The 27,331-nt window shown below is 39.8% G+C and overlaps 1 protein-coding gene across 4 annotated transcripts in view; it reads right to left on the bottom strand.

Moving 5' to 3' along the window:
* GALNT13 (polypeptide N-acetylgalactosaminyltransferase 13) overlaps nucleotides 1-27,331 on the bottom strand; it is a 338,478-nt gene that overhangs the window by 208,167 nt on the left and 102,980 nt on the right. For all 4 annotated transcript variants that reach the window (XM_038421728.2, XM_043505126.1, XM_038421727.2 and 1 more), the window contains one exon: nucleotides 6,090-6,258. In XM_038421728.2, the coding sequence (XP_038277656.1) occupies nucleotides 6,090-6,258 (169 nt within the window). The remainder of the gene's footprint in view (nucleotides 1-6,089; nucleotides 6,259-27,331) is intronic.

Here is a 27,331-nt window from a genome sequence, read left to right as displayed (position 1 = left end):
CTAACGAGAATTTTAGTTATAAGTTGGGGACGCATCAATTAGAAGTAACGGAAGAGGAGAAGGACCTTGGAGTATTGGTTGATCATAGGATGACTATGAGCTGCCAATGTGATATGGCTGTGAAAAAAGCTAATGCAGTTTTGGGATGCATCAGGAGAGGCATTTCCAGTAGGGATAAGGAGGTTTTAGTACCGTTATACAAGGCACTGGTGAGACCTCACCTAGAATACTGTGTGCAGTTCTAGTCTCCCATGTTTAAAAAGGATGAATTCAAATTGGAGCAGGTACAGAGAAGGGCTACTAGGATGATCCGAGGAATGGAAAACTTGTCTTATGAAAGGAGACTTAAGGAGCTTGGCTTGTTTAGCCTAACTAAAAGAAGGTTGAGGGGAGATATGATTGCTCTCTACAAATATATCAGAGGGATAAATACAGGAGAGGGAGAGGAATTATTTCAGCTCAGCACCAATGTGGACACAAGAACAAATGGGTATAAACTGGCCACCAGGAAGTTTAGACTTGAAATTAGACAAAGGTTTCTAACCATCAGAGGAGTAAAGTTTTGGAATAGCCTTCCAAGGGAAGCAGTGGGGGCAAAAGATCTATCTGGTTTTAAGATTCTACTCGATAAGTTTATGGAGGAGATGGTATGATGGGATAATGGGATTTTTATAAAGTAATTGATCTTTAAATATTCAGGGTAAATAGGACTAATCCCCTGAGATGGGATATTAGATGGATGGGATCCGAGTTACCCAGGAAAGAATTTTCTGTAGTAAATTCATGGCTGGTGAATCTTGCCCACATGCTCAGGGTTTAGCTGATCGCCATATTTGCGGTCGGGAAGGAATTTTTCTCCAGGGCAGATTGGAGAGGCCCTGGAGGTTTTTCGCCTTCCTCTGTAGCATGGGTGACTTGAGGGAGGCTTCTCTGCTCCTTGAAGTCTTTAAACCATGATTTGAGGACTTCAATAGCTCAGACATAGGTGAGGTTTTTCGTAGGAGTGGGTGGGTGAGATTCTGTGGCCTGCGCTGTGCAGGAGGTCGGACTAGATGATCAGAATGGTCCCTTCTGACCTTAGTATCTATGAATCTATATATAAGCAGGACAATTTATGCTAAGTGAAGATTCAATTTTAAAAACATGCATAATTGGAGATTTAGACATCTTGACAATGTGTGTGTATTTAATTGTTTTCATTTATCTGAAAAAATGTGTTGTAAGCTAAAATAATTGAGAGTTAAATGTAGGTCATGATATTCTAGGAACGTGATTTTTCTTAAATGAGAAAATTTAAAATTGATATTTTTATAATTTAGTTCAGTTTGCCTCACACTTTTCCTAAATAATCTAGTAATAAATCCTGAAGACACTCACATGAGTTAATCAACTCGTGAGTACTCACATTACTCATGGGTCTGAGCATTTGCAGAATCAGGCACTAAATTATTAGTAATAAGTACCAGCCAATCAGTTTGACTAATGAATATTGTTCTAAGGGAATACTGAGGGATTAGGGAAAATATAGCAACATAACTGAAATGATCCTGTTTATATGCCAGCTGTTGACACCCTTGCAGAATGATGAGCCTTAAGGTAGATGAACTGCTTAGACAAGCTTTCTTGTCCTTCCTTATCTGTTCAGATAGTAGCTTTCATGTGGTGACTGATACCCTATAATTCCCACATCAAAACAAAAGCATCTGGAATACATAACATGTTTACTTTACACTTAAATGTTTCATTTATCTTTCAGTTGCTCTTTTAGTATGTTTCTTAAAAAAGAAAAACATTGTATATGAATATGCAAATAAGTGTGTGAGATCAGGAATGCACGTGGATTTTTAACTACTCAGAATCTGATCATTTTAAAAAAGAAAAAAAAAAAGACTCCTTGTCAAGGAAGGGAGAGCTAACGAGTATCCTATCAGGAAGCATCTGTATAGGGATGGAAGGTCCAGCAAATCTAAGATAAAAGTAGGATCCACAGTGGGAATCATTTGAGAGAACAAATTTAGCAATTTTACATTGATATGTGTGCCATCATCAGAGTATCTAGGTGGCAAAATATAGAATGGATGAGAAGTAGAGAATTAAAAGGGGGAAGATAAAGGTCAGCCATCACCATATTTCTGTATGTTTTAAGTGACCAAAACAAGATTTCTCCTCTCTCCCTGCCCCCCCAAACAAAAACAAATACAAAAAACTAATCATCATAGTCACACATCCAAAAATGGTTGGAGCCTCATGCAAATCAAGCACCACCCAGACTGATCTCTAGCTAAGTCCGTAAGACTGGCTGGCAGTTCAGTCTATGTCTGTCACTGGTGAACCAATCACACCATCAACGCTTTGGGAAACCATGTGATGGCTGACTGTGTAGTGACAGTCCTTGGTAACCATGCTTTGTAATAGGTTTTCCATCCTAATATGCCTGTACCAAGGAAGCGACCAAAAAGTGAACCAGTGTTGACGCAGGCACTCATTGCGTTTCACTATGGATAGCTTCATTGCTGATCTTGTCCTGCCGCTTAATACAGAGCAGCTGATGAAGCCAACAAGAAGCAAAAACACCAATCCACCATTCTTCAGCCTTTCTCTGCACCCATGTTTCACTGTCATAAAATTAAGTTGGTATAACCAGGGTTCTATCGATCCACAGCTTCATCGTAAGCTTTATGCTGAGACATCTCCACAGAGACCACTAAATGGTCTGGAATTTGGCTGCTACTATATGAGCTTCTACAACTTTCAAGCACTCCAGCACTGTCTGCAACACAGCCAAAGTATTTGACATTTGCCATCTGATCAGTATGCCATCTGGTCAGGTTAATACTGAGCTGGTTATAATCTATTGTCAAAGGCTCCTTCAGGAACTTACTTCTGTCTGATTGATAACCAAACCAAAGTGTACTGGTTCTTGTCCTACCAGATCAGCTATCTACTACAGTGATTCACAAGATTGATCCAACAAGACAAATGTCATCAAGGTATCAAAGCAAAATGGTGTTCAGCTCACCACCACTGACAGCTACCGTTTCTAGCTTATCCATCAGGCAATCAATATCAAATATTGAACAAAGATTGTGATAGGTCGTAGTCTCAAATTCCCATGGAAACAGGAAACCATGCTATATATCTACCATTATGTCAAAACACAGCTTTCTATTTCATTATAGAACTCTATTAATAATGTTGTTATCTTCCCAGGGATGCAGTCATGTCATCAAATCCTACAGGCTCACCTGATGCGCTGAATCGACGTCTGATTGAAGTTTATTAATAAAGTGCTGCACATAGTTTATTGAATTCAAGCATCTTCTCAAACGCTGTCTCATGGTAAAGATTTAGTCAATAGGGAAATGACCAAGTTTCATGCCTTTGACACGAAGTTCAGAACTGATTCAAGACATTAACTCTTTCCCTGGAACTGACAACAGCATAAAACTATTATAGTGACTATTACATCCAGCCTTATTGCGTTTTTCTAACTAGAGGCGGACCACCGCCCTTCTTCCAGAGAAAAATTATATTAGTGAGCCAGATGGTCTGAAAGAACCTGCACAGTTGTGGAACAACAATACTCTCACCTGTCTTCAGTAACTCAGGTGTGAGGTTACAAAGCCCTGGGGCCTTCCCAGATTTTAAAATTACAGACCGCAATCTACAAGTATCCTTAAATGGATACCGACATCTGTAAAACTTGATTTGTTCCTAATGTCAATCCTTCATGCATGTAATTTCAATTGAAAACCTCCTTAGAAGGACTGAGCCTTTTTTAAAAAAATAAAAGGAGTACTTGTGGCACCTTAGAGACTAACAAATTTATTTGAGCATAAACTTTCATGAGCTACAGCTCACTTCACTGGATGCATTCGCTTATGCTCAAATAAATTTGTTAGTCTCTAAGGTGCCACAAGTACTCCTTTTCTTTTTGCGAATACAGACTAACACGGCTGCTACTCTGAAACCTTTTTAAAAATAGTATCTTTTTTATATATATCCAAAAAATTAAGTTAAGAAATTAGGGGACTGATTTTCCATTACATTAGTTTTATGCTTCAAGGCCCTTCGTTTTGGGTTTTTATTTTGTTTAAAATTTCCTAGGAATTTATAGGTGTTTATTATAAAAAAAAATTAAAATGGGGAAAAAAATCAGTGCTTCAGTTTTCTGGGTAAATATTGGGGATAAGAGAGAAATAAAGCACCAAATAGAGAAGAGTGGCCTCAGAAGTGGAAGAGGTAGAGGAGGGAAGGGCATAGTCTCCTCATGCTGCCTTTTCCACCTCTTCCACTTCTTGGCCTGTTCCAGAAGGAGAGATGGCAACTCTGTTATTTAGGATTCCCAAGTTACTAGGCTGCCATCTCTCCTTCTGAAGCAGAGAGCTGGGTTCAGGGAGCTAGGTTCAGGGAGCTCCATCAGTTCTAATTTTAGGACTCAAGCACCGAGGTATATATCTATGCGCACGTGCATACATCTTCCATGACACTGTCTTACTTTAACAGATAAAAAATTAATCATCACACACACCTGCCTAACGTCATGTGTTAGATTTTCTTAATCCAATTTTTCATGTAGTTGAGTGATTGAAAAAAAGGTTTTGTTAAAACTTGAAATGTTTCAGGAAAAATTGGTAAAAACTCAAAATGAAGGGCCTTGCTTATGCTGCAGTAACTCCATTATTTCCTGGAAATATGGACATAAACATGTTGGGGGGACAAGAGGAAATTCTTATTCCTATCCTCTCCTATTTACACCATTGCCATAGTTGGAAAGGTACCATATGGAGTTTTTTCTACCTTTAAGTGAAGAATTACGTTCAGCAATGAATGGGGAATTTTATTTGGCACAACAACTTAGCACCACATACACTGCAGACACTGACAATTATATAAATCACATGTTCATGCATACATACACGCAGAGCACAATGGATGGCACACTTGTCCTTTGACTCCGTTAAAAATAGGCCTCTTGAACTGAAGGAGAGTTGTGGTACTGACACTCGTAGACCTCAAAGCCACTACATGGATTTACAACTTGAGGGCAATACACTCACTGACACCCAAAAAGCCAGCACATTACAGAAAATTCTTCAGGAAATCTGAGCCAAGTTTTTTGTAACATAAAATCACAGTAATCAAAACAGTCAGGACTTTACAAAGACCTTATAATGTAAGCCAGAATGCAGTCTCAGGATAGTTTACTTTTCCACCATTAGTGCTTCAGTGCTAGGAGCTATCTATGTGAGTAATTACTATGAATTTTCAGATAGTAAATACAGAAACTTTCATAACATATTCAGAAGTACCCCTTGGGAAAAAAAAGTAACTATGATCATAGTGAGGTGACACACTAGATAACTATGTCATATGCCATGATATGAAGTGATTGATGCAACCTGACATTGTACAGTGCTTCATAAACTACATTATGTGGAACAGTAACATTTTTTAATATATAAAAGTTTGTATTAGAAGACAACTAGAGATGATATTGGAGAACAAGTGTCAAGGACTTCTCAGGACATCTTTCTAGCCTTTGGAAATAGTTCTTACTACCCTTTTTTATTTTAAAGTAAGGTTCTGATTATGCATACACATCTTAAATCTTCACCCAATATGTTTCAAGCAGAATTATTAGAGATACTGTTTTTTCCCCTCAGGTACAATAGCTGGTAACTGAGTGCTGTCTAAATTGCTCACTGCATGCCACAGTTGTCCGCTGATAACAATTTAAAAAAAAATACAAATAAAAGGCAGCTTTAGAAAATGTGATCGAGGTCTAATTCTTCTCAGTACACTCCCTACACACACACACACACACACACACACACACACACACTTCTATTGCCATTGACAGGCATTTTGTAAGTACAGGGAATATAGAAGATACATCATTATGTTTTCAAACAGCTTCTTCAACCAAACAATGAAAATAATCAAGTATTAAACAATCTAATATTGAGCCCTATCATGCCTTGAAATCAATTTGGAATCCCGGGCAAATATCTACTGGTAAAATGTGGCCCATAGTATGATTTTTGAGCCATATGTGTTAAAAAGTACACAGCGCATTGCAAACTCACCCTTCTAATCTTACATCTGGCAAACTTCTGTTAAGTGCAATCAAGTCACTGGCCATAAGATTAAACTGGTTGATTTTAAACAGCTCTTTCATTTTCTCCTGTTCATCTTTGGGAATGAGCACAGCCTTTCCCATCTCTCCAGGTCCTTCTTGGTTTCTTGAAATAACAGCTGTAACACAAGATAACAAAATACCCACTTTTAATATTTGTGCGTTGATTTCATTCTGCACTAAAGGAGACTTATGCCATCTAGCAACATGGGGTAATTTAGAGAAAAATAAAATGTCTGCAGTCCAGCCTGAGATTTCACCCAGATTTCATCTGGACCTGAACTTAAATTCTAAACTTTTTTTTTTTTTTTTAAAGAAAAAGTGTAGAATTTTCAAATACATTTTTCCACCCACTTCTAGTTTCTGCAGTGACCGCATGTAACAGTAATGAATTGTTATTCTCATATCTATACATATGATTGTGTCATAGTATCATATTCCCAGTGAAATTTTGCAGACACAAGAGATGTCCATGAGATTTATGTAAGCATCCAAATTATCTGATGCTTATGAAAATTGAATCCAAACTCCTAACCTTTTAAAATTCACCCTTGACTGCTACGCACATGCTACTAAATGTTATAGCTATAAAGAAACTAATCCCAGAGCGAGAAGATTGTAAACATATATTATCCCAATGTGAATTATGCTACAATATTGGTACAGTCTTAGAATATGTTTTATATATTTTAATATACTTGATGAGAGGTATTTGTACATACAGCACATTTTAACCTATGGCTTAGTAGTTTTCTAAGTTTCTCAGTATCAAAATAAAAAGTATATTGAACTTGAGATATAATTACATCATCATATTATACAAGACAAAAGAGTGGCAAGGAACATCCTCTTGAAAAACAATGTAATAAGTACAATCAATTTCACTATGTACCTTCAATATGTATTTAAATAAAAAAATAAATCTCCAAGAAAACTAAGTTTTTATATTACTAATTATTTGCATGTTAAATCAATCCATAAAACAAGAGCATTCTTTTAAAAACAATCAGCATAATAAAATTGCTAGTTCTTCAGTGTCAAGATGTATCTGATGATGACAATGATGACATGGATAATCAAATAAAAACATTGCCTCTGTGGCCCTGATCCTATAATCAAACCTGCACAGGCATTTGACTGCAGGATTGGATTTCTTTGTTTTGAAGGTTTGGTGAAGGAAGTTCTTAAAATTAATCAGAAAATACTCAGGGATATTAGTGTGACATAATTTGCCCAGACATTGTCACACAACCGCAGAACTCATTTCCTAGAATAAAAGAAACAATGAAATATTTTTTAACAAAAAACTTCAGTTACTATTTAAAGTCTGAAGCCAAGCAATATTTTTATTCAAAATGGTTTCCTAAACCTGAGATTGACCTCACCTTTAAGCGGAGGTGGGGTGTGCAGGGGGTACAGTTGTCCAGCTTGCTGGGGGATGGAGGGGAAAAACAAACAAGAAGCCGCTTTAATCAACACCACCAAAAAAGCCGGATCTCAGGAAACCGTACCAAAAGCAAAGGAAGAGGAACTCTCCTCTGAAGCACTGATGTCACTTCTGGCAGGGGCAGGAGCCAGGTCTCACTCGCCAGGGGTGAAATCCTAGCCTAGCCAAGTCAATAGCTAGAATCCCAAGAGACTCATGGGATCAGGATTTCACCCCAGGCATGTCTCCACAGCATTCCTATGAAATAGGCTGCTTAATGGGATATCCAAAAGGATGTCCCACTTATTGAATCCAAATTGGGCAGCTTGATCTATTAGCTTGTCCACTGACAGCATCAACCTAAAAATTATCTGTGAGAACCCCACTCCCATGTGAAATATTTAAACCATAATAATAGAAAAAAGTACTCTCTTAACTGTATTAATTGTGTGACAGAACAGTCCTACAAACCGTTACAAAACCAGTCGACCACAATGAACTCAATAAAGCTTTTTGAAGGAGAATTGTACTAACCAATTAGCTTCTGATCCTGAAAAAAATCCGACACACGCAACAACCCAGTTTTCTATATTAAATTGCAGAAAATTATCATACAATATTAGTCCTCAGTTTCCTGTTCATTTCCATGCATACTTGGCTTGAAAAAAATACGAAGGTAATAAAAATGGAACTAGGAAGCATCAACACAGCAGTGTCTGCTAACAACTATGTGTAGGTAAATGAGCATAAAAAATAGCATTTACATCATGCCATTTAAAATCTGACACAAATCAATAAAAACAAAATCTTCAAAAATCCCTCCACCTTAGCTCATTCCCTGATACAGAGAGAAGTCTACCAAGAGAGAAATGGAATACATGAGAGTGTGATCTGCTATAAAGATATCATCAGAATGAGTTTGGGATGGTTGCATTACCCAAGACTGGCAAAGCCACAAATGAGTTATGCAAGTCATCACCAACTAGTGTAGATAAATGCTTGTTAATACATATATTTGGTATAAAGAAAAGGAGTACTTGTGGCACCTTAGAGACTAACAAATTTATTTGAGCATAAGCTTTCGTGAGCTATCGCTCACGAAAGCTTATGCTCAAATAAATTTGTTAGTCTCTAAGGTGCCAAAAGTCCTCCTTTTCTTTTTGCGAATACAGACTAACACGGCTGCTACTCTGAAACCATATATTTGGTATGTGTCACATGTTATGTGGGGTAGAGCCCACAATTGCAGGAATGGTTAAGGGAGTTTAAATCTTTTTATAGGCACTACAGAAATAATTTACAAATCTATACAATTTAGTAACAATATCCTTACTATAGGATGTTTACCCATTCCCATTTTGCATAGGACTGTGCCCCATATGGACATAAGTCCCATAGAATTTAATTGGGGTCTTTAGAAATATTGTGTGCCCATACATACAACCAAACTATCTTCATGCCTAGCTTGCCATTTAAGTTCATGAATCATGACTTCCTCCTCAGCAGGCTGGGCAGTATCTGCAGTATTCCAATCTCCACATGGAACTCCCAATATTTTTCTGAGACTATAATGGCTTACTTTTCGGAGCTGGGAACCTTTTATTTCTCTGTTCGTGTTTTCAGTTCCTTAGCATGGGAATGAACTGGCTTGGTTTTGAAAAAAAAAAAAAATACAGAGCATAAATGCCCGGAGGGGGGCTGTTACTTATCAGAGCCTCTGTTGCCAGTTATTCATTATAATTGCTTATTCTTGCAACAAAGAAAACAAACACCTGTAAAAGCCTTTCCAAACCATCATTGTTCCACAGGAGATGAAGGACTTCTGAGCAGACTGGTGAACTATGAGTTCACTAAACAAATTAGACATTAGTCCTTATTAGGTGAATTTAATAGAAACGAGCTTAGATGTTTGACTTTATATATATATATATATTATGGACTACAGATAGCGTACATAGCGTTTGACCACACCACAGAAATCTTGTCTCCCCAGTTCTAGTTTACTCCTTAATTGAACAAAGAATATAGTACAACTCATTTTAAAGAATCCATCTATTATGCCCATTTTGATCAATATCAGCTGTGACAAAGTTCCTCCTCTATCTTGGTGGGTCTTGCACTTATTGGTGGATTTGCTCACCTTGGAGCTTCACAGCAGCCCTCAGTTTGGTCATTTTCGTGAACCCACAGTCCAGGTCAACCCCTGTGTCTGACCAGGAGTTGGGAGGTTTGGGGGGAACCCAGGCCCACCCTCTACTCTGGGTTCCAGCCCCGGGACCTGTGGAATGCAGATGTCTAGGGTGCCTTCTGGAACAGCTGTGCGACAGCTATAACTCCCTGGGCTACTTCCCCAGGGCCTCCTCCAAACACTTTCTTTATCCTCACCATAGGACCTTCCTCCCGGTGTCTGATAATGCTTGTACTCCTCAGTCCTCCAACAGTCCGCGTTCTCACTCTCAGCTCCTAGTGCCTCTTGCTCCCCGCTCCTCACACAGGCACCACAAACTGAAGTGAGCTTTTTAAACCCAGCTGCCCTGATTAGCCTGCCTTAATTGATTTTAGCAGCTTCTTGATTGGCTGCAGGTGTTCTAATCAGCCTGTCTTAATTGTCTCCAGAAGGTTCCTGATAGTTCTGGAACCTTTCCTGTTACCTTACCCAGGGAAAAGGGACCTACTTAACCTGGGGCTAATATATCTGCCTTCTATTACTCTCCTGGAGCCATCTGGCCCAACCCTGTCACACAGCACATTTATACATTGCAAGAGGAAGAATTACAGTAGGTTTCACTGTGACTGTAATATGAAATTATCAGAGGGATTCTTAAAACTGGGGCCACTTTAGAACTGCGAGTGGTGATTCTGAAATTTTATATCTGCTCCATAAAGTTTCCTGTTCCTATGTGTGTATGACAGGTTCATTGTTTAACGTGCATCAGAGTCAGCGGCATCCTCCCCAGAGCTAAATACACTAGGCACAAGAACTGCTACTAAATGCTCATTTGACATTTTATAAAATGGTTTTTCAGAGTCTGGGCAGTTGCTGGTTCTTTGGATCTGGCTCTGGGGAAGGAATGATAAGAAATTATAGTGCTCTATATGCTTCCTAATCATCAGATTTTATCTTGGAAAGTATACCTAACCCACAAGAGAGAGAGAAGCAGTCATGTATGTTGTTCTGCTCTTTTAGTTATCCCTGAACAGCATTTGGCAATCTCACCCCACCAGCAGCCACATGCACATTATTTATTGTTAACTTTTCATCCTGCTTTAAACATCCCACTGCATTATAAAAAGCATGTAAAATATTTAGACTGTTAGCCACTAATGTTGAAGCACTACTGTATCCTTGGCCCTCACTTTTTGGAGAAAAGAGAGGGTCAGACACTGTTAAAACCCAAACATGTATTTAAGAATTGTAATAGGGCATAGTTTTTACACACAGCCTCAGAATCCCTTCATCCCACTCTTCTTACTGGAATAAGTTCTGTCACCCGTTTGCTGAAGATGTCAGAATATATGCATTTCTCTAGACCAATGGTTCTCAAACCTTGTTTTAATGGGGTTGTCAGGGCTGTCTTAAACTTGCTGGGGCCCAAGGCCAAACCCTGAGCCCCATCGTCTAGAGCTGAAGCTGAAGCCCTGGCGTTGGCCTCCCCACCTGAGGCAGTGGGGCTTGGGCTTTGATCCCCGCTCCTGGGATCATGTAGTAATTTTTGTTGTCAGAAGAGGGTTGTCGTACAATGAAGTTTGAGTACCTCTGCTCTACACAGCAGCACGAAACTGGCTATAGGATGCAGCAAGACTTAAGAAACCAGGGGAGGAAAACATTTAGGGCAAAGGAAGGAGCAAGATAACTGCCCTCCCCCTCCCCCAAAGTAGCATAGATGGAAAGGGGGAGAGGATGAATCCCCCAGTCTGAGGATTCTGGGGAATCCCCAGTCTGGGGAAATGGCAGAGTGAATATGTTGTAGCAAGTCTTCAAAGTGTTCATATCCCTTTACCACCAGAGAGGTGGGTGGGGCATACACCTGGCCAGATAGCTGGTTTCCACATGCCCATGGTCTCCTTCCCCTCTATAGCAGAGAGTCTTCCTTACAAGTGTGGTGAAACTAGGGAGGAAGTTTATCCCTGTCCCCTTCTGCAAGGCAATCAGGCCAGGAAAGAGGCACCCATTTCTTCTACCTCCACCCCATGAAAAATTAAAATAAAACTAAGAAATGGACCTATATTGGTCCACAATACCCCTAAATAGGCCAGGAGGAAATGATGCTAATACTTCAAAGGTTTGTAGTTCTCAACAGATACTCATTCTTAGACTTAGAAGAGAGCTCAGGAAATCATTTAGTACAACCCCCTGCTCAAAGCAGGACCAACCCCAACTAAATCAATTACGCTTTGGAGTGAAATATGCAATCTACCTGGCAGGGAAACTAGGACCTGCACCTAGTTGGTGTGGCTGTTCCAGTCAGTAGATTAGGTACTGTACTATATGAACTATACAGTGTTTCCTTGCTGGAGATGTGATCAGCTTCATAACTAATGTTCAGTGAACACCGAGGAAGCAGCTTTGCTGGAGAGAGAGAGAGAGACAGACACACACACACAGACAGACAGACCGCATATGATAAACTGAACAGGCACCTAGCTCAGACTGAGTCTGCTCAGGCTTGTAGGAACACCAGTGGACATAACATCATAGAATATTAGGACTGGAAGAGACCTCAGGAGTCATGTAGTCCAACCCCCTGCTCAAAGCAGGGCCAACATGAACTAAATCATCCTAAATCACATGCTCAAAAGCTTAAACATGATTAACACAGTAAAATCACATCATCCATAAACTATAGCTCCCACTTTCCTCTTCTGGCTGGAAATTTAAACTTTTTGGTTTAAAAAAACAAAACAAAACAAAAACACATATACACTTTGGTTGAAATCCAAAACATTTCAATTTGGAAATACTGCTGCAGTATTTCATGATAGTTGTAGTGCCTCGTGCCACTGGTTCAGCTGCACCTCCCATGAAGTCCCACAGTCTTCATTTTTGATAGGAAGATGGTACATTATGGGAGTCCGGTGGCACAGCATGAGACATGAAGTCCAATTGAGGAGCCATGCTCATGTAAGAGAATGGGGACACAAGACAACCAAACTATAGTTCCTATTATGCACTGTGGCAGCAAGTTTGAATAAAAATATTTTGGTTTTCAAGTGAAATATTTCAGTTTAGAGGTATTTGGTCTTCAGATTGCTTTTTTGACAAGAATTCTGCAGAAAGCAGAAATTTAACGAACATTTTTCTTTACCTGAAACCAGTTTGATAAATGTTTGATCAGCCCCATCATTGATCTAGTCACTGGCTTTGACCTGATACCTATCCTTGCAGAACCTCACCTCCCATTAAAATGTAGTTAAATACTATCTGTGGGATCTGTTCCATTATCTGCTGTGACAGGGTGTTTCACTTCCTAGCACCAGGCTCTAACCAGAAGAGAAATACTTAGTATTTAAACAGACTAACACCTAATGGAAATCCCTGAGATAGTGACGTCATAATTCAGACTTAATAGCAATTTGTGCAAACAGATAAGGTCCAGCAATACAAAACAGCATCAGCAGATGGATCCAGGAATTTCATGGCAATAGCATGGTATACTACTTCAAGCAGCATCAGCAGATGGATCCAGGAATTTCATGGCAATAGCATTGTATACTACTGAACAATATTTTCTGGTTGTCATTGTGAACATTATAAATTAACAAATAAGGCACAGAACACGCTTGCAGCTTGCATTTTCATTCTTGAAAGCTTGAACTACACACTCCTCAAGCTGGAGAACTACAGCAATCTGTTGTTGCTCTACAGTTATTCATTGAAGTGCATCAGGGTAAAACTTCAAAAGCAGATTTTGCTATATTGTAACTTTTAATCTGTAAAGCTACATAACTTCCTACAGAGTCTGTACTCGTGCTGTAACTAAAATAGATTAAATTTCATTTTTAGATAACACATTCTTGCCATGCAGAATTGTAGCTCTATTGTGGTTAAAATGCAACAAGGCCAACCCATGTCCAATCTTTATGTAAGATATAAAATGTATTTAAGCAAACCACCATTCATTAGTACTTTTTTAAAATAAAGCTGGATATATAGTCTAAAACAGATGCATTCGTAACATAGGAAAATCTATTTTTATTATGGCTCCAAAATGGATGCTATCTTCTCTCTCGTGTTTGAGCAAATGGATGTGCCAGGAGAGTCTGTAAAAATAATCCCTGACTATATCAAATCCAGCAGACATTAACTGTAGTCCTCAAGAGGGCGTCTTCTGATAGACAATCAATACTGTAGCACATTTCTATCAGTAAGCAGAATGGGTGAGAAGACTCCTCCCAAAGTAAGTTTGACATTGTTTATCAGCCAGGTGAGGGGCACTATTAGAGCAGATAGATCATCAACTGAGCCCCAGAGACCAAGCATGTAACTTTTGAGTATATTTGAACCTCATAAGTCCAGATAGAAAGAGTTTGAGTTACTAGTAAACTCAGATGTCATGCACAGTTGATTGGCAACGAACCATTAAGCCCATGGGCCTTATTCCCAAACTATTAATGTGATTTAGTTATTAACACTATTTAGTATACTCTTTAATGTTCTCCTAATTTCCCTATTTCTCCAGTGTCCCTCCCTTCAAAACAACACACCAACCTCTCCATGCTCATCATCAGAAGCAAGCTCCCCACAGACCCGGACACCAAGTCAAAGTTGCACAAGACCCTGCCAGAACAGTTGCAAACATATCTCCACTGCTGCAAGGATCAACACCCCCCACAACATAACTTTCAAGATCCATGGATCCTACCCATGCCTATCATAACATGTGGTGACCTCATCTAGTGCACTAAATGCCCCAATAGTAACTACATTGGTGAAATAAGACAATTACTATGCTCTTGAATGAACTCACAGAAAAATGACAGACAATACCACCCCATCACCTGTGGACGGGGTGGAACACTTTTCACAAAGCCATCACTCTGTATCTGACCTTTCAGTCCTCTTCCTCAAAGGAAAACCTACAAAAAATTTTCAAAAGAAAAGGGAGAGCAGCTGAGCCCTGCTTAGGGGGTGGGGCTTCTGACTAGGGGCCCTATAAAGGTAGCCAGCCAGTCAGGCAGCGGCACAGACAGCTGCAGCAGCACAGGAGCTAGCAAACAGAGCTCTAAACAGGGGAGTTTGAGTGGGAGTTCTGTTGGAGGAGAAGGTAGCTGTACTTGGTATTGTATTTTTAGTATTTGTGTGTGTGTAGGGGCTTTGTGCTGGGAGAGCAGCTGAGCCCTGATTAGGGGGTGGGACTTCTGACTAGAGGTCCTATAAAGGTAGCCAGCCAGTCAGGCAGCGGCACAGGAGCTAGCAAACAGAGCTCTAAACAGGGGAGTTTGAGTGGGAGTTTGTATTGTGGTGCTTGTTTGGGGTTTGCTTTTGCTGGGGGGGGGTCTTTTTGGTATGGCTTGTGTTGCCCAGAACAACAGGATTTAGGTGGGAAGGCGATGACAGATACGGAGGCAGCTGTGGGAGTGACTCCTGTAGTGGAAGACTCATTGAGGATGACTGGATGTGGAAGCTGTGGTATGTACATGATCCTGGAGGGGGGAACCGGTAAGAGTTTTTTCTGCATGAAATGCCGTCTGATAGAGCTGATGGAGGAAAAGATCCGAGGTTTGGAGATGCAGGTGGAAAGTCTCATTGAGTTTAGGAAGGGGTTTGAGCAGATGATGGAGCAAAGATATGAGGTATCTGAAGGGAAAAGCTCAGACTCACGGATGGAAGCAGGGCTGGGGAATTTTGAGGGGAGACTGGGTGAGGAAAGTGGTCAGTGGAAGCATGTGACTAAAAGAACCAGGCAGAGGAAAAGACGGGCTAGTGAAGGAGAAATAGAGCTTAGGAATAGGTTTGCAGAGTTGGAAAATGAAGAAGGGGCTCCGCAGGTACTTGTTGAAGGTGGAAGGGTAAAAGAAGAAGAGAAGAGAGGCTAGTCCTATAGGAAAAGCGGAAGAGTCAAGGGAGACTACACCAAATATGAGCCCCAGGAGGATACAGGATGGGTTGAAGAGGATTATAAGGGAAAATAGGAATGGAAAGAACTTGCAGCCAGAGGGAACAGGGGAGAGACTGGAGAATAGCACCGACACCAGGCAAAGGCAGGTCTATGTGATCGGGGACTCTTTATTGAGAAGAATAGACAGGCCTGTAACTAGAGCTGATCCAGAGAATAGAAGGGTGTGCTGTCTTCCGGGTGCTAAGATACGGGATGTAGACCTGAGGTTGAAAAGGATCCTAAAGGGAGCGGGAAAGAATCCCCTAATTATCCTTCATGTGGGAACAAATGATACGGCTAGATTCTCGCTGCAAAGTATAAAGGGAGACTATGCTAGGCTGGGGAAGACGCTTAAGGAAATTGAGGCTCAGGTGATCTTTAGCGGGATCCTTCCTGTTCCTAGAGAAGGGCAACAAAGGTGTGACAAGATTATGACTGTCAACAGATGGCTTAGGCAGTGGTGTTATAAGGAGGGCTTTGGGATGTATGGCCACTGGGAGGCATTCACAGACAGAGGACAGTTCTCTCAGGATGGACTTCATCTGAATAGGGAAAGAAATAGACTTCTAGGATCAAGGCTGGCACAACTGATAAAGAGAGCTTTAAACTAGGAATTAGGGGGAGATGGTTGGGAGATGTCCAGGAAATCTCCACACCAGATTTTAGCATTGAGAGGGAAGAAGACAAAGTAAGAAAGGATACAGCCGTGGGTAGGAGAATGTATATAAGGAGCGAGGGCGGTGTGGATACTAGTCTAATAGGTTATACTGGCTGTAAAATGACTGTGCCTAATAGGGTACAAAATGTGAGCGAGGCCAAACAGCAAAAATTAAGATGTTTATACACCAATGCGAGGAGCCTAGGTAACAAAATGGAGGAACTAGAGCTACTGGTGCAGGAAGTGAAATCAGATATTATAGGGATAACAGAAACATGGTGGAATAGTAGTCATGACTGGACTACAGGTATTGAAGGGTATGTGCTGTTTAGGAAAGACAGAAACAAAGGTAAAGGTGGTGGAGTAGCATTGTATATCAATGATGAGGTAGAATGTAAAGAAATAAGAAGCGATGCAATGGATAAGACAGAGTCCGTCTGGGCAAATATTACACTGGGGAAGAAAATTAGTAAAGCCTCTCCTACGATAGTGCTTGGCGTGTGCTATAGACCTCCGGGATCTAATTTGGATATGGATAGAGCCCTTTTTAATGTCTTTATTAAAGTAAATACTAATGGAAACTGCGTGATCATGGGAGACTTTAACTTCCCAGATATAGACTGGAGGACCAGTGCTAGTAAAAATAATAGGGCTCAGATTTTCCTAGATGCGATAGCTGATGGATTCCTTCATCAAGTAGTTGCTGAACCGACTAGAAGGGATGCCATTTTAGATTTAAGTTTGGTGAGTAGCAAGGACCTCATAGAAGAAATGGTTGTAGGGGATAATCTTGGCTCAAATGATCATGAGCTAATTCAGTTCAAACTAAATGGAAGGATTAACAAAAAAATCTGCAACTACGGTTTTTGATTTCAAAAGGGCTGACTTTCAAAAATTAAGGAAATTGATTAGGGAAGTGGATTGGAAGAACTTATGGATCTAAAGGTAGAGGCGGCCTGGGATTACTTTAAATGAAAACTGCAGAAGCTATTGGAAGCCTATATCCCAAGAAAGGGGAAAAAATTCATAGGAAGGAGTTGTAGACCAAGCTGGATGAGCAAGCATCTTAGAGAGGTGATTAAGAAGAAGCAGAAAGCATACAGGGAGTGGAAGATGGGAGGGATCAGCAAGGACAGCTACCTAATTGAGGTCAGAACATGTAGGGATAAAGTGAGACAGGCTAAAAGTCGAGTAGAGTTGGACCTTGCAAAAGGAATTAAAACCAATAGTAAAAGGTTCTATAGCCATATAAATAAGAAGAAAACTAAGAAAGAAGTGGGGCCGCTTAACACTGAGGATGGAGTGGAGGATAAAGATAATCTAGGCGTGGCCCAATATCTAAACAAATACTTTGCCTCAGCCTTTAATAAGGCTAAAGAGGATCTTGGGGATAATGGTAGCATGACAAATGGGAATGAGGATATGGAGGTAGGTATTACCATATCTGAGGTAGAAGCGAAACTGAAACAGCTTAATGGGACTAAATCAGGGGGCCCAGATAATCTTCATCCAAGAATATTAAAGGAATTGGCACCTGAAATTGCAAGCCCATGAGCAAGAATTTTTAATGAATCTGTAAACTCAGGAGTAGTACCGAATGATTGGAGAATTGCTAATATAGTTCCTATTTTTAAGAAAGGAAAAAAAAGTGATGCGGGTAACTACAGGCCAGTTAGTTTGACATCTGTAGTATGCAAGGTCCTGGAAAAAATTCTGAAGGAGAAATTAGTTCAGGACATTGAAGTCAATGGTAAATGGGACAAAATACAACATGGTTTTACAAAAGGTAGATCGTGCCAAACCAACCTAATCTCCTTTTTTGAAAAGGTAACAGATTTTTTAGATAAAGGAAATGCAGTGGATCTAATTTACCTAGATTTCAGTAAGGCATTTGATACCGTGCCACATGGGGAATTATTAGTTAAATTGGAGAAGATGGGGATCAATATGAACATCAAAAGGTGGATAAGGAATTGGTTAAAGAGGAGACTGCAACAGGTCCTACTGAAAGGAGAACTGTCAGGTTGGAGGGAGGTTACCAGTGGAGTTCCTCAGGGATCAGTTTTGGGACCAATCTTATTTAATCTCTTAATTACTGATCTTGGCACAAAAAGTGGGAGTGTGCTAATAAAGTTTGCAGATGATACAAAGCTGGGAGGTATTGCCAATTCAGAGAAGGATCAGGATATTATACAGGAGGATCTGGATGACCTTGTAAACTGGAGTAATAGTAATAGGATGAAATTTAATAGTGAGAAGTGTAAGCTTATGCATTTAGGGATTACTAACAAGAATTTTAGTTATAAATTGGGGACGCATCAATTAGAAGTAACAGAGGAGGAGAAGGACCTTGGAGTACTGGTTGATCATAGGATGACTATGAGCTGCCAATGTGATATGGCTGTGAAAAAAGCTAATGCGGTTTTGGGATGCATCAGGAGAGGCATTTCCAGTAGGGATAAGGAGGTTTTAGTACCATTATACAAGGCACTGGTGAGACCTCACCTAGAATACTGTGTGCAGTTCTAGTCTCCCATGTTTAAAACGGATGAATTCAAACTGGAGCAGGTACAGAGTAGGGCTACTAGGATGATCCGAGGAATGGAAAACTTGTCTTATGAAAGGAGACTTAAGGAGCTTGGCTTGTTTAGCATAACTAAAAGAAGGTTGAGGGGAGATATGATTGCTCTCTACAAATATATCAGAGGGATAAATACAGGAGAGGGAGAGGAATTATTTCAGCTCAGCACCAATGTGGACACAAGAACAAATGGGTATAAACTGGCCACCAGGAAGTTTAGACTTGAAATCAGACGAAGGTTTTTAACCATCAGAGGAGTGAAGTTTTGGAATAGCCTTCCAAGGGAAGCAGTGGGGGCAAAAGATCTGTCTGGTTTTAAGATTCTACTTGATAAGTTTATGGAGGAGATGGTATGATGGGATTTTGGTAAGTAATTGATCTTTAAATATTCAGGGTAAATAGGCCAAATCCCCTGAGATGGGATATTAGATGGATGGGATCTGAGTTACCCAGGAAAGAATTTTCTGTAGTATCTGGCTGGTGAATCTTGCCCATATGCTCAGGGTTTAGCTGATTGCCAAATTTGGGGTCGGGAAGGAATTTTCCTCCAGGGCAGATTGGAGAGGCCCTGGAGGTTTTTCGCCTTCCTCTGTAGCATGGGGCATGGGTGACTTGAGGGAGGCTTCTCTGCTCCTTGAAGTCTTTAAACCATGATTTAAGGACTTCAACAGCTCAGACATAGGTGAGGTTTTTCGTAGGAGTGGGTGGGTGAGATTCTGTGGTCTACGCTGTGCAGGAGGTCGGACTAGATGATCAGAATGGTCCCTTCTGACCTTAGTATCTATGAATGAATCAGGACCACTCCAAGCTGGTGCAACATCCATGTTCTTTATTCCTGTGTCTGGTCCCCACCACCAACCTCCAACTATTTATAAGTTATTTACAGGTTTGGCCTAGCACAGGCCTTCTGAGCCCACTCTCCCCTCCTAGTCTTTGCACCCCCTAACCCCCTTGGACTCACTTCCTCCCAAACATTTAGCCCATTAATGAGGCTGGCAGGTGGGACCAGTTTCCAGGCCAGTCCTAGCTAGTTGCCCAGCCCCAATCCATTCCCCCTGATTGGGGCTGGAGTGGCAGGAGCTTGGGTATCTCCTCTGATTGCAACTGTGGTTGCCTGGAGAAGTTTGGACTTTCTGGCAAGGAGGTTCCAGGTCATTTTAGGGCTATATCTGTCAAAACCACCACCTTGTACTCTACCCCCTGATTACAATAGTTCAGTTCATTAAATGGGAAAAAAATATTCAGTGGGGATAATTGGTGTTATGTGGGTACATGATTAATCCATGATTACATGCTGTCCCTCAGCTATCCAGTACTTCCATCATAACTATATTTAGTCACTAGTGTGTCTTTGGTACTTCACTGAACCTTAATGTGGGATCAATACTGAAAATACTCCTAATAGGGAAGCTATGACTTTTTTTTTTCCCTGCAGAAAGTTCAAATCCCACGTTAGTAGTTGGGCTAATACCCATTTGCTGGCACCTAAATCGGAAGCATATCTGCAGTACTGCAGTCAGTGAAATTCACCAAGTCAAATGGGTATCTCAAATCACCCAACTTGGGGAAAGCCCTGAGATTCTGCTGCGTAGCATGAGCACCTATAGAAGAGGCATACCAGGAGGCTCCACTTCTACACATGGCAGAGCTGGCTCCAAGAGTACACTTAGACTAGGCCTAAGCAAGCTATGCACATTCCAGCATAGGGAAGGATTTGTGTCAAGTTGGCCTGTAGGTCAAAATACCTCCACAGGGAAGATGAAGGGGGCCTACCCCCTTTCCATCCTAGGGTACCGGCTGCAAAGGTGGCTAAGGGGCTACTCTGAAAAAGGGCCATGGGCTGTACTGTGGATCCCCACAACTCTGGATTGTTTCCTTTCACAAAGCTCATTTACACACACACTGCACAAAGCATGAGTAAGTTTCATCCAGTGAGAAGTGCTGTTCTTCTTACAAGCTATTTAACCTGCTCGACTTTGGTGGCTGTACAGAGGAGAGTAAAAGATTCCATTATATTTGTTGAAAAGAGCAGGGGATAAGCTTGGCACTCTAGCCAATGTGCATTCTTTCAATAAAGCACGTCCCAATATCCAAGGATGAGTGAGCTATTGTTCAGCTCACATAATGGCTGCTGTGTTTGCTTACACAGCCATTGCATAACCAATATTCAACTAATTATTTTTAATATGTCCTGTGGTATTTTGAGCTGTATATATTATTTAACTTAGCCATTTGAAAATAAAAATACACTAGCTATGTTTCACTTAGGTTGCATGAGGTCAAAATTTAAATAAACTGGTTGAGATATAGATGTGCTAGTCCCATTTCCATTTTTAAGCTTTAGCTTTCACAAACCACCACAGTTTACTGTTTTTTTATCAAGCACCAGGCACTCCCACACCCCTTTTTTCACATTGAAAACCACTAGAAAACCAAAGGTATACATCACCATTTTACCAGTATTATGATTTTGTAGACTGGTACTTTCTCTTTCTGTACCACTATTCAAATCCATATGAAATACTGCAGAATGTTTTCATACCCTAAATCTCCATATTATAAAGGGGATTTTTCACACAAGCATGCACTTATTCACCAAGACTGTTATTTCCTACAGATTAAGTTGCGGTCTACACTAAAGTAGCTAATAGTGTTTCTCAGAAGATAAGCAATACAACTGTCCTTATTTTCCTGTAGTTGCTTCTTAGAATACTTCATTTGTTTTATTTCTTTGCATATCATTTCTCCTGATTTTACAATGATGTTTTTGATTAGGCTCTCACTTTTTTCTCTTGCATTTTTTCCTTTATTAGAGTTCCCTGGAACTCCATTTTCAAATCATTATAATTTTTTTCTTTGTCTTTATATTTTTAGTAATGCACTTTGTACTCTGCCTTGAACTGTGCCCTGCTGACCTGAACCAATTTTCACAGTATATGACTATTGTATTTGTGCACTATGTAAAAAGAATCTAAACTTCTCTTATAGTGTTCCTATAATTGAGGATGTTAAATCCTATTTTTGGAAATTCAGCTCTTGGATTTTAGTTTATGAATGCAGTATATAAAGGTCAGCAACTGTCTCCAGAATAATCTCAGGGCATCTCAAAGCTTTTAGTTCAGAAAGCCAACAGGAACTTTTAAAGCCCAGAATAAATACATTTGGATTCTTTGTGACAACTGCTGTTTACCCAATTCTCACAAGTACATTAAGAATCAAAGTCAAATTTATAAAAGGCACACTCAAATAGTATCATTCACTGAAGATAAGCAATTGCAGTTTGCAGGCAACAGCCACAGTAGGTTTAGCATGTTACATTTTATTGTAAAATATCTAGTTACTTTTACACTTTCCATTCTAGTTAAATAAAACCCATAGGATAAATATGCTTATTTTCAAGAATAACTATACACTAAGGACCTGGTCCAGACAGTTTACTGAAGCTAATGAATAAAATTTCCATTGACTTTAAATAACTAGATCAGGCCTGCAGTTCCTTGGTGATACCACATACAAAGCTTCTGAAAGCAAAAGTACTTCACTTCACAACCTACACTGGGAAAAATATCCCTCATCCTTGTAATGAGATACCAGGATTCAGAGAGGTCACAGCCAGCTGCCCAGAAAGCCAGTTACTTCTTCCAGAGAAGTGAAGATCTGAACTGAATCCTCTTAATGTAATGGTGTCTGCGGGTTCCTGTGTGCGCAGAACAGGTGGATGAGAGTTCCTATTCCCTCTAACTTGTCTGGATTTGAGGCAACTGTGGTGAATTAATAGTTAGCTATTCTGGACAGATGGCCACTTTAATGGAACCTAAAAAAAATAACCTTTTGGTTTTGGAATGACAGAGGGCAAGGCCTCCAGCTGTGAACCCCTGAGAAGTACAAGATGTTTTACGTTGAGAGAGAAGTCCTCCTTATTCAACTCTGAAAATGTGATTAAAATCAGTGAATCTAGAGCACCATGCCAAATTGGGCTGTAATGTGTGAAATCATCCTTATTTCCCCCTCAACTATAAACACAGCAAAGTAAAGACAGCAAACTGCGCAAGCTGTCAATCATTTGATTTATAGTCTATTACGAAGCTAATTTTTACAACCACAAAGTAAAAAAGAAAAAGATCATGATACTTAGCATATTCAAAGCACAGTACAGATATCAAGGTCAGGATCCTCAGCTGGTGTGAACTGGGAATTAATTCCATACATTTCCATGGAGCTATATTGACGTACATGAGCTGAGGATCTGCCTCTAAGTAATAAATGCTTACACCACCACTGTAAGATAATGTCAACCTATTATAGCCATTGTATGGGTGCAGAAACAGAAAAAGGCAAAGTGATTTTTCTTTAGGGCCACACCAATGTGTCGCTGAGCCAGGATTACATGAGAGGAAGAAAAATCCATTAATTGCAGCTATTTCTTCAGAACATTATCTCAATCTTTTAATATCCAGTTTGAATTAAACTGGGGGGGGGGGGATAATTTCTGCTGGAAATCAAATCTGCACACAATCAAACCATTTGCAAATTATGAAAAAAGATGTCTCCACCAAACAATATGGACAAGTTACTTACAGATACAAGTTAGATTTGTGTCATTGCCCACCGAAGCAGCAAATAGCATACATAGGGCAGTATCTGACAGCCACCATCTGTAAACAGGGCTATTTTTTTCCAAAGTGAAAATTTCCCCATCCTGTGGAGGCGGGGGAAAATGGCAGAAGGAAGGAACTTGATGTTTCCATCACTTCCCTTTTAAATCTTTAAATTAGTTACCATTTTCATTTACAGATTGAAATTAGAACCCAATGCCTGCTGTTCAAAAAACAAAGTATATTTAAATAGGTATTATATTCCTGTAAAATACTACAGAATGAAACAGAAGCTCAAAAATGAGAGTAACACAGAAGCTCCCTAAAAATAAACTAGAACAAAAATGATGGATTGAGGAGGGATTTAATACCCCAGCCCACACACATGGAAAACATGGCTTTTTAAACATCCCTTTCCTTGAGGGCAGCCAACACTGCAGCTGTGTGCTGCCTGTAGTTCTATATGGGTCAGAAACCTGGACCATATTACAGGCAGACTTGAAGCAACTAGAAGTATTCTGTATGTGCTGTCAGCGCCAAATCCATAAAACAGTTCAACTTTGTACAAAATGCAATAATCTCACAGATCTGGCCTTCCTCTGATAGCTCACTATATTGAAAAGCAGTGTTGCCTGCTCTTCAGCCATGCCGCCAAAATGGACAAGCCCACCATGCTCTCAAGCTCTCCATTGATGTGCATGATTTGACCTGACCTAGCATCACCCAGAGGGCCACCCCAGAGATTTGTGGATTTGTAGAATTGTGCCATATCTGAAACTTCACTCTACAAAGAGTAGTATAATGCCATCAACAGGAGTTGCTCTGTCTGCCCCAGTCCTCAGTAGACTATGCATGTTTTATTACCATGAAGATTATGTACACTGTAGATACTTCCTACAGGTTGTGTGGAAGTATGCGTCCTGCAAGCCAAGAGCCTATGTTGCCAACCCTCTAGGATTGTTCAGGAATTAAACATTAATCTTTAATTAAAGATTATGTCATGTGATGAAACCTCCATGAATATGTCCAACCAAAATTGCCAACCCTAATCTTGAGCTGTAGGGATAGGATGATGGAAGCAAGTATTTATGCTCTGAGTGGTGGCACCAGGATGTGCTCTGTGCAGTCATAGCACCAAGGGCCCCTGCTATAGCATTCCAAGCCTGCACACATTTGGATCCCTAGAGTGGGATCCGCACTGACATACTTGAAGAACAAAAGTTATTAGCAGTATGAAAGGACTTTCATATGAGGAAAGAAAAATATTAGGACAATTTAGTTTAGAAAAGAGATTAACAGGGTACATGAACCAGTTATATAAAATAGTACAGAGAAAGTATGTTGTCAGTTTCTATATATTCTTCATATGAGAAGGAGACATTCAATAAAATTTAGACAACCTAAGTAAAGTTGATGAAGGGCAGTATTTTCTAACAGCAGTTAATCTGTGGCACTCACTGCTACAGTATTAGTGAGGCAAAGGCTTAATAGGACTCAATAAAGAAGAATATTCATAATTACACTAGCCAACATAAAATGTTTAAATTTTCTTGATCACCAAGTAGATCTATCAGCAGACTAGCTTCTAGCTATACATAGCCACCATTGTCACAGTATTGGAGCCTCCAGCTCCAGATTCCCAAGCCAGTGCCTTCACACAATTTACAACATCTAAGATTGGTCAGATGTTGCCCTGTGTGGCTTTCTACTCTAAACATAAACAATATGCTTTCCTGCTGCATACACCTTAAACAAAAGTGGCTTTACAATGTGCATCTCATGGATTACTTAATAATGTGTTTTATTAAAAGTCACGTTATATTCTTGTTATTTTAAGTAACTCCTATGTTTATAAATCACTGTTTTCGATGTACTCACTGCCCTTATTGACTTTAAAAAATTTGAATTGCAGTATTAAACTTTCAGATGCAACAATCATTTTGGAGAGAAAAATTGAGGATGTGAGGCAGAAATAAAAATATTTTTCATGTGGCTTCTCATGTACCTGTGTTGAAAAAATTGTTTTCTAAAATCTTTTATCAGAATCCTAAATAATATAAGCACAAGCAACTTGAAGCTGAATGCTGAATAAAATACTTCACGGCCTTATGTATACAGTACTCTCTCTCGATAATAGGGAAATGCTGATAGACAATTTTAAAAGAAAAGCCACTTCATAGACAAAATAAACCTATTTACATAGTGATACTGGGTGTCAATTTTTGGATTATGTTTTCTGAGACACTTGAAAGGAGCCTGGTTTTAGAGAGTGCTGAGCTTCCAAGACCCTCCAAAAACTAGGCATTTAAGATGTTTTCTTAAACCCATTTCAATACTATCAGCAAAGAGTTATCTAAGTCAAGAAAGGTTAACAGAAGTGAAAAGGAGTACTTGTGGCACCTTAGAGACTAAAAATTTATTAGTTAATATTAGTTATTTATTAGTTAATAAATTTGTTAGTCTCTAAGGTGCCACAAGTACTCCTTTTCTTTTTTGCGAATACAGACTAACACGGCTGCTACTCTGAAACCAGAACAAAAGTGACACCAGAAAGTTTCCATGTAAAATCCTCCACACAGGTACAAAAGAAAGGAAGTTAGAGGGGAAGTTCAGGCAAACGTTTCCATAAATCTTGAGCTGCTTCTGCACTATGATTAAACACGTAGGCTTCATTCCAATACTGCTGCCAGCTATAGAGAAGGTATTTTATGCTTGTGTCCCTGAGAACTAATCTTCATATTTCATTACAGGTCATCAGATTTTATTAAATCTTTTCTATCTCAGTACATCCAATGAACTTCCTATTAAAGTCTTACTGTAGTGGCACTATAGGAAAATGGCTGGTCTTACTGAAATTTAAAAATCATCCAGAATTGAAATCAAAAACAATTTAAAATACAAAGCCAATGCCATTAACAATGCAGTGGGACAGATGAAGTGCTCCGACTGGAGGGGGGTGCAAATGCTCATCTCTTAGGGTAATCCAATAAGGGTTTAGCTCTTGGGGGAATTGTTGTTATAAATCTGTGGTCTCTTAGAAATGTTAGTGTTAATATCCTCACGCTAGCCTGGCCACTCTAACTCCATAGCAGTAGTATTAAGAGAATTCATATGGTTCTGCTACAAGAGTACAGACCCCTATCACTAGAGTTAAAGGAATAACTAATAGCTGTTAGCAATGTAGAAACTAAGGGAATGTCTACACTTACCATAGAAGCTGTGGCGATCGGTCCACCAGGTTGATTTAGTGGGTATAGTGAAGACCAGCTAAATCAACCACAGATCGCACCTCTGTCGACTCCAGTATTCCACCAGAATGAGAAGTATAAGGTAAGTCAACAAGAGAGTTTCTCCCGTTGACCCAGCCTGGTGTAGACACCACAATAAATTGACCCTAAGCTATGTTGACTCCAACCATGTTATTCATGTAGCTGCAGTTGTGTAACTTAGGTTGACTTAACCCCATAGCGTAGATCTGCCGTAAGACAAGAGGTGAGTTTTTGAGATTCCATCCATTAGAGGACAGAGGTCTACACCTACATAGTATCCAGTTCATTATAATATTTCTTTATTCGCTCTCCTTTTTCTTCTTCTTTTAAAAAGCAATGTAATTCAAAGGAAAGGCAATAGTTACCTGACTTATGTACTTAAAATAAAATCTCCTGCTTAAACTTGTAGCAACGTAGTTTTTGAACATGTAACTCTGAAAGCACAATTTTTCAAAATGTGAATTGCAGGAAAAATATACAATCATTGGCCTCCTCATGTGAATGGAGTAGTAAGTTACTCTAAAAACATATTTCAGCATTTGCCTAATATTTGCAAATTTCTAT

The sequence above is a fragment of the Dermochelys coriacea genome, chromosome 11 (genome assembly GCF_009764565.3).
Source record: "Dermochelys coriacea isolate rDerCor1 chromosome 11, rDerCor1.pri.v4, whole genome shotgun sequence".
NCBI classification, from domain to species: Eukaryota; Metazoa; Chordata; order Testudines; family Dermochelyidae; genus Dermochelys; species Dermochelys coriacea.
Note: the sequence above shows the minus strand (reverse complement) of the source record. Positions and strands in the feature narration are given on the sequence as shown.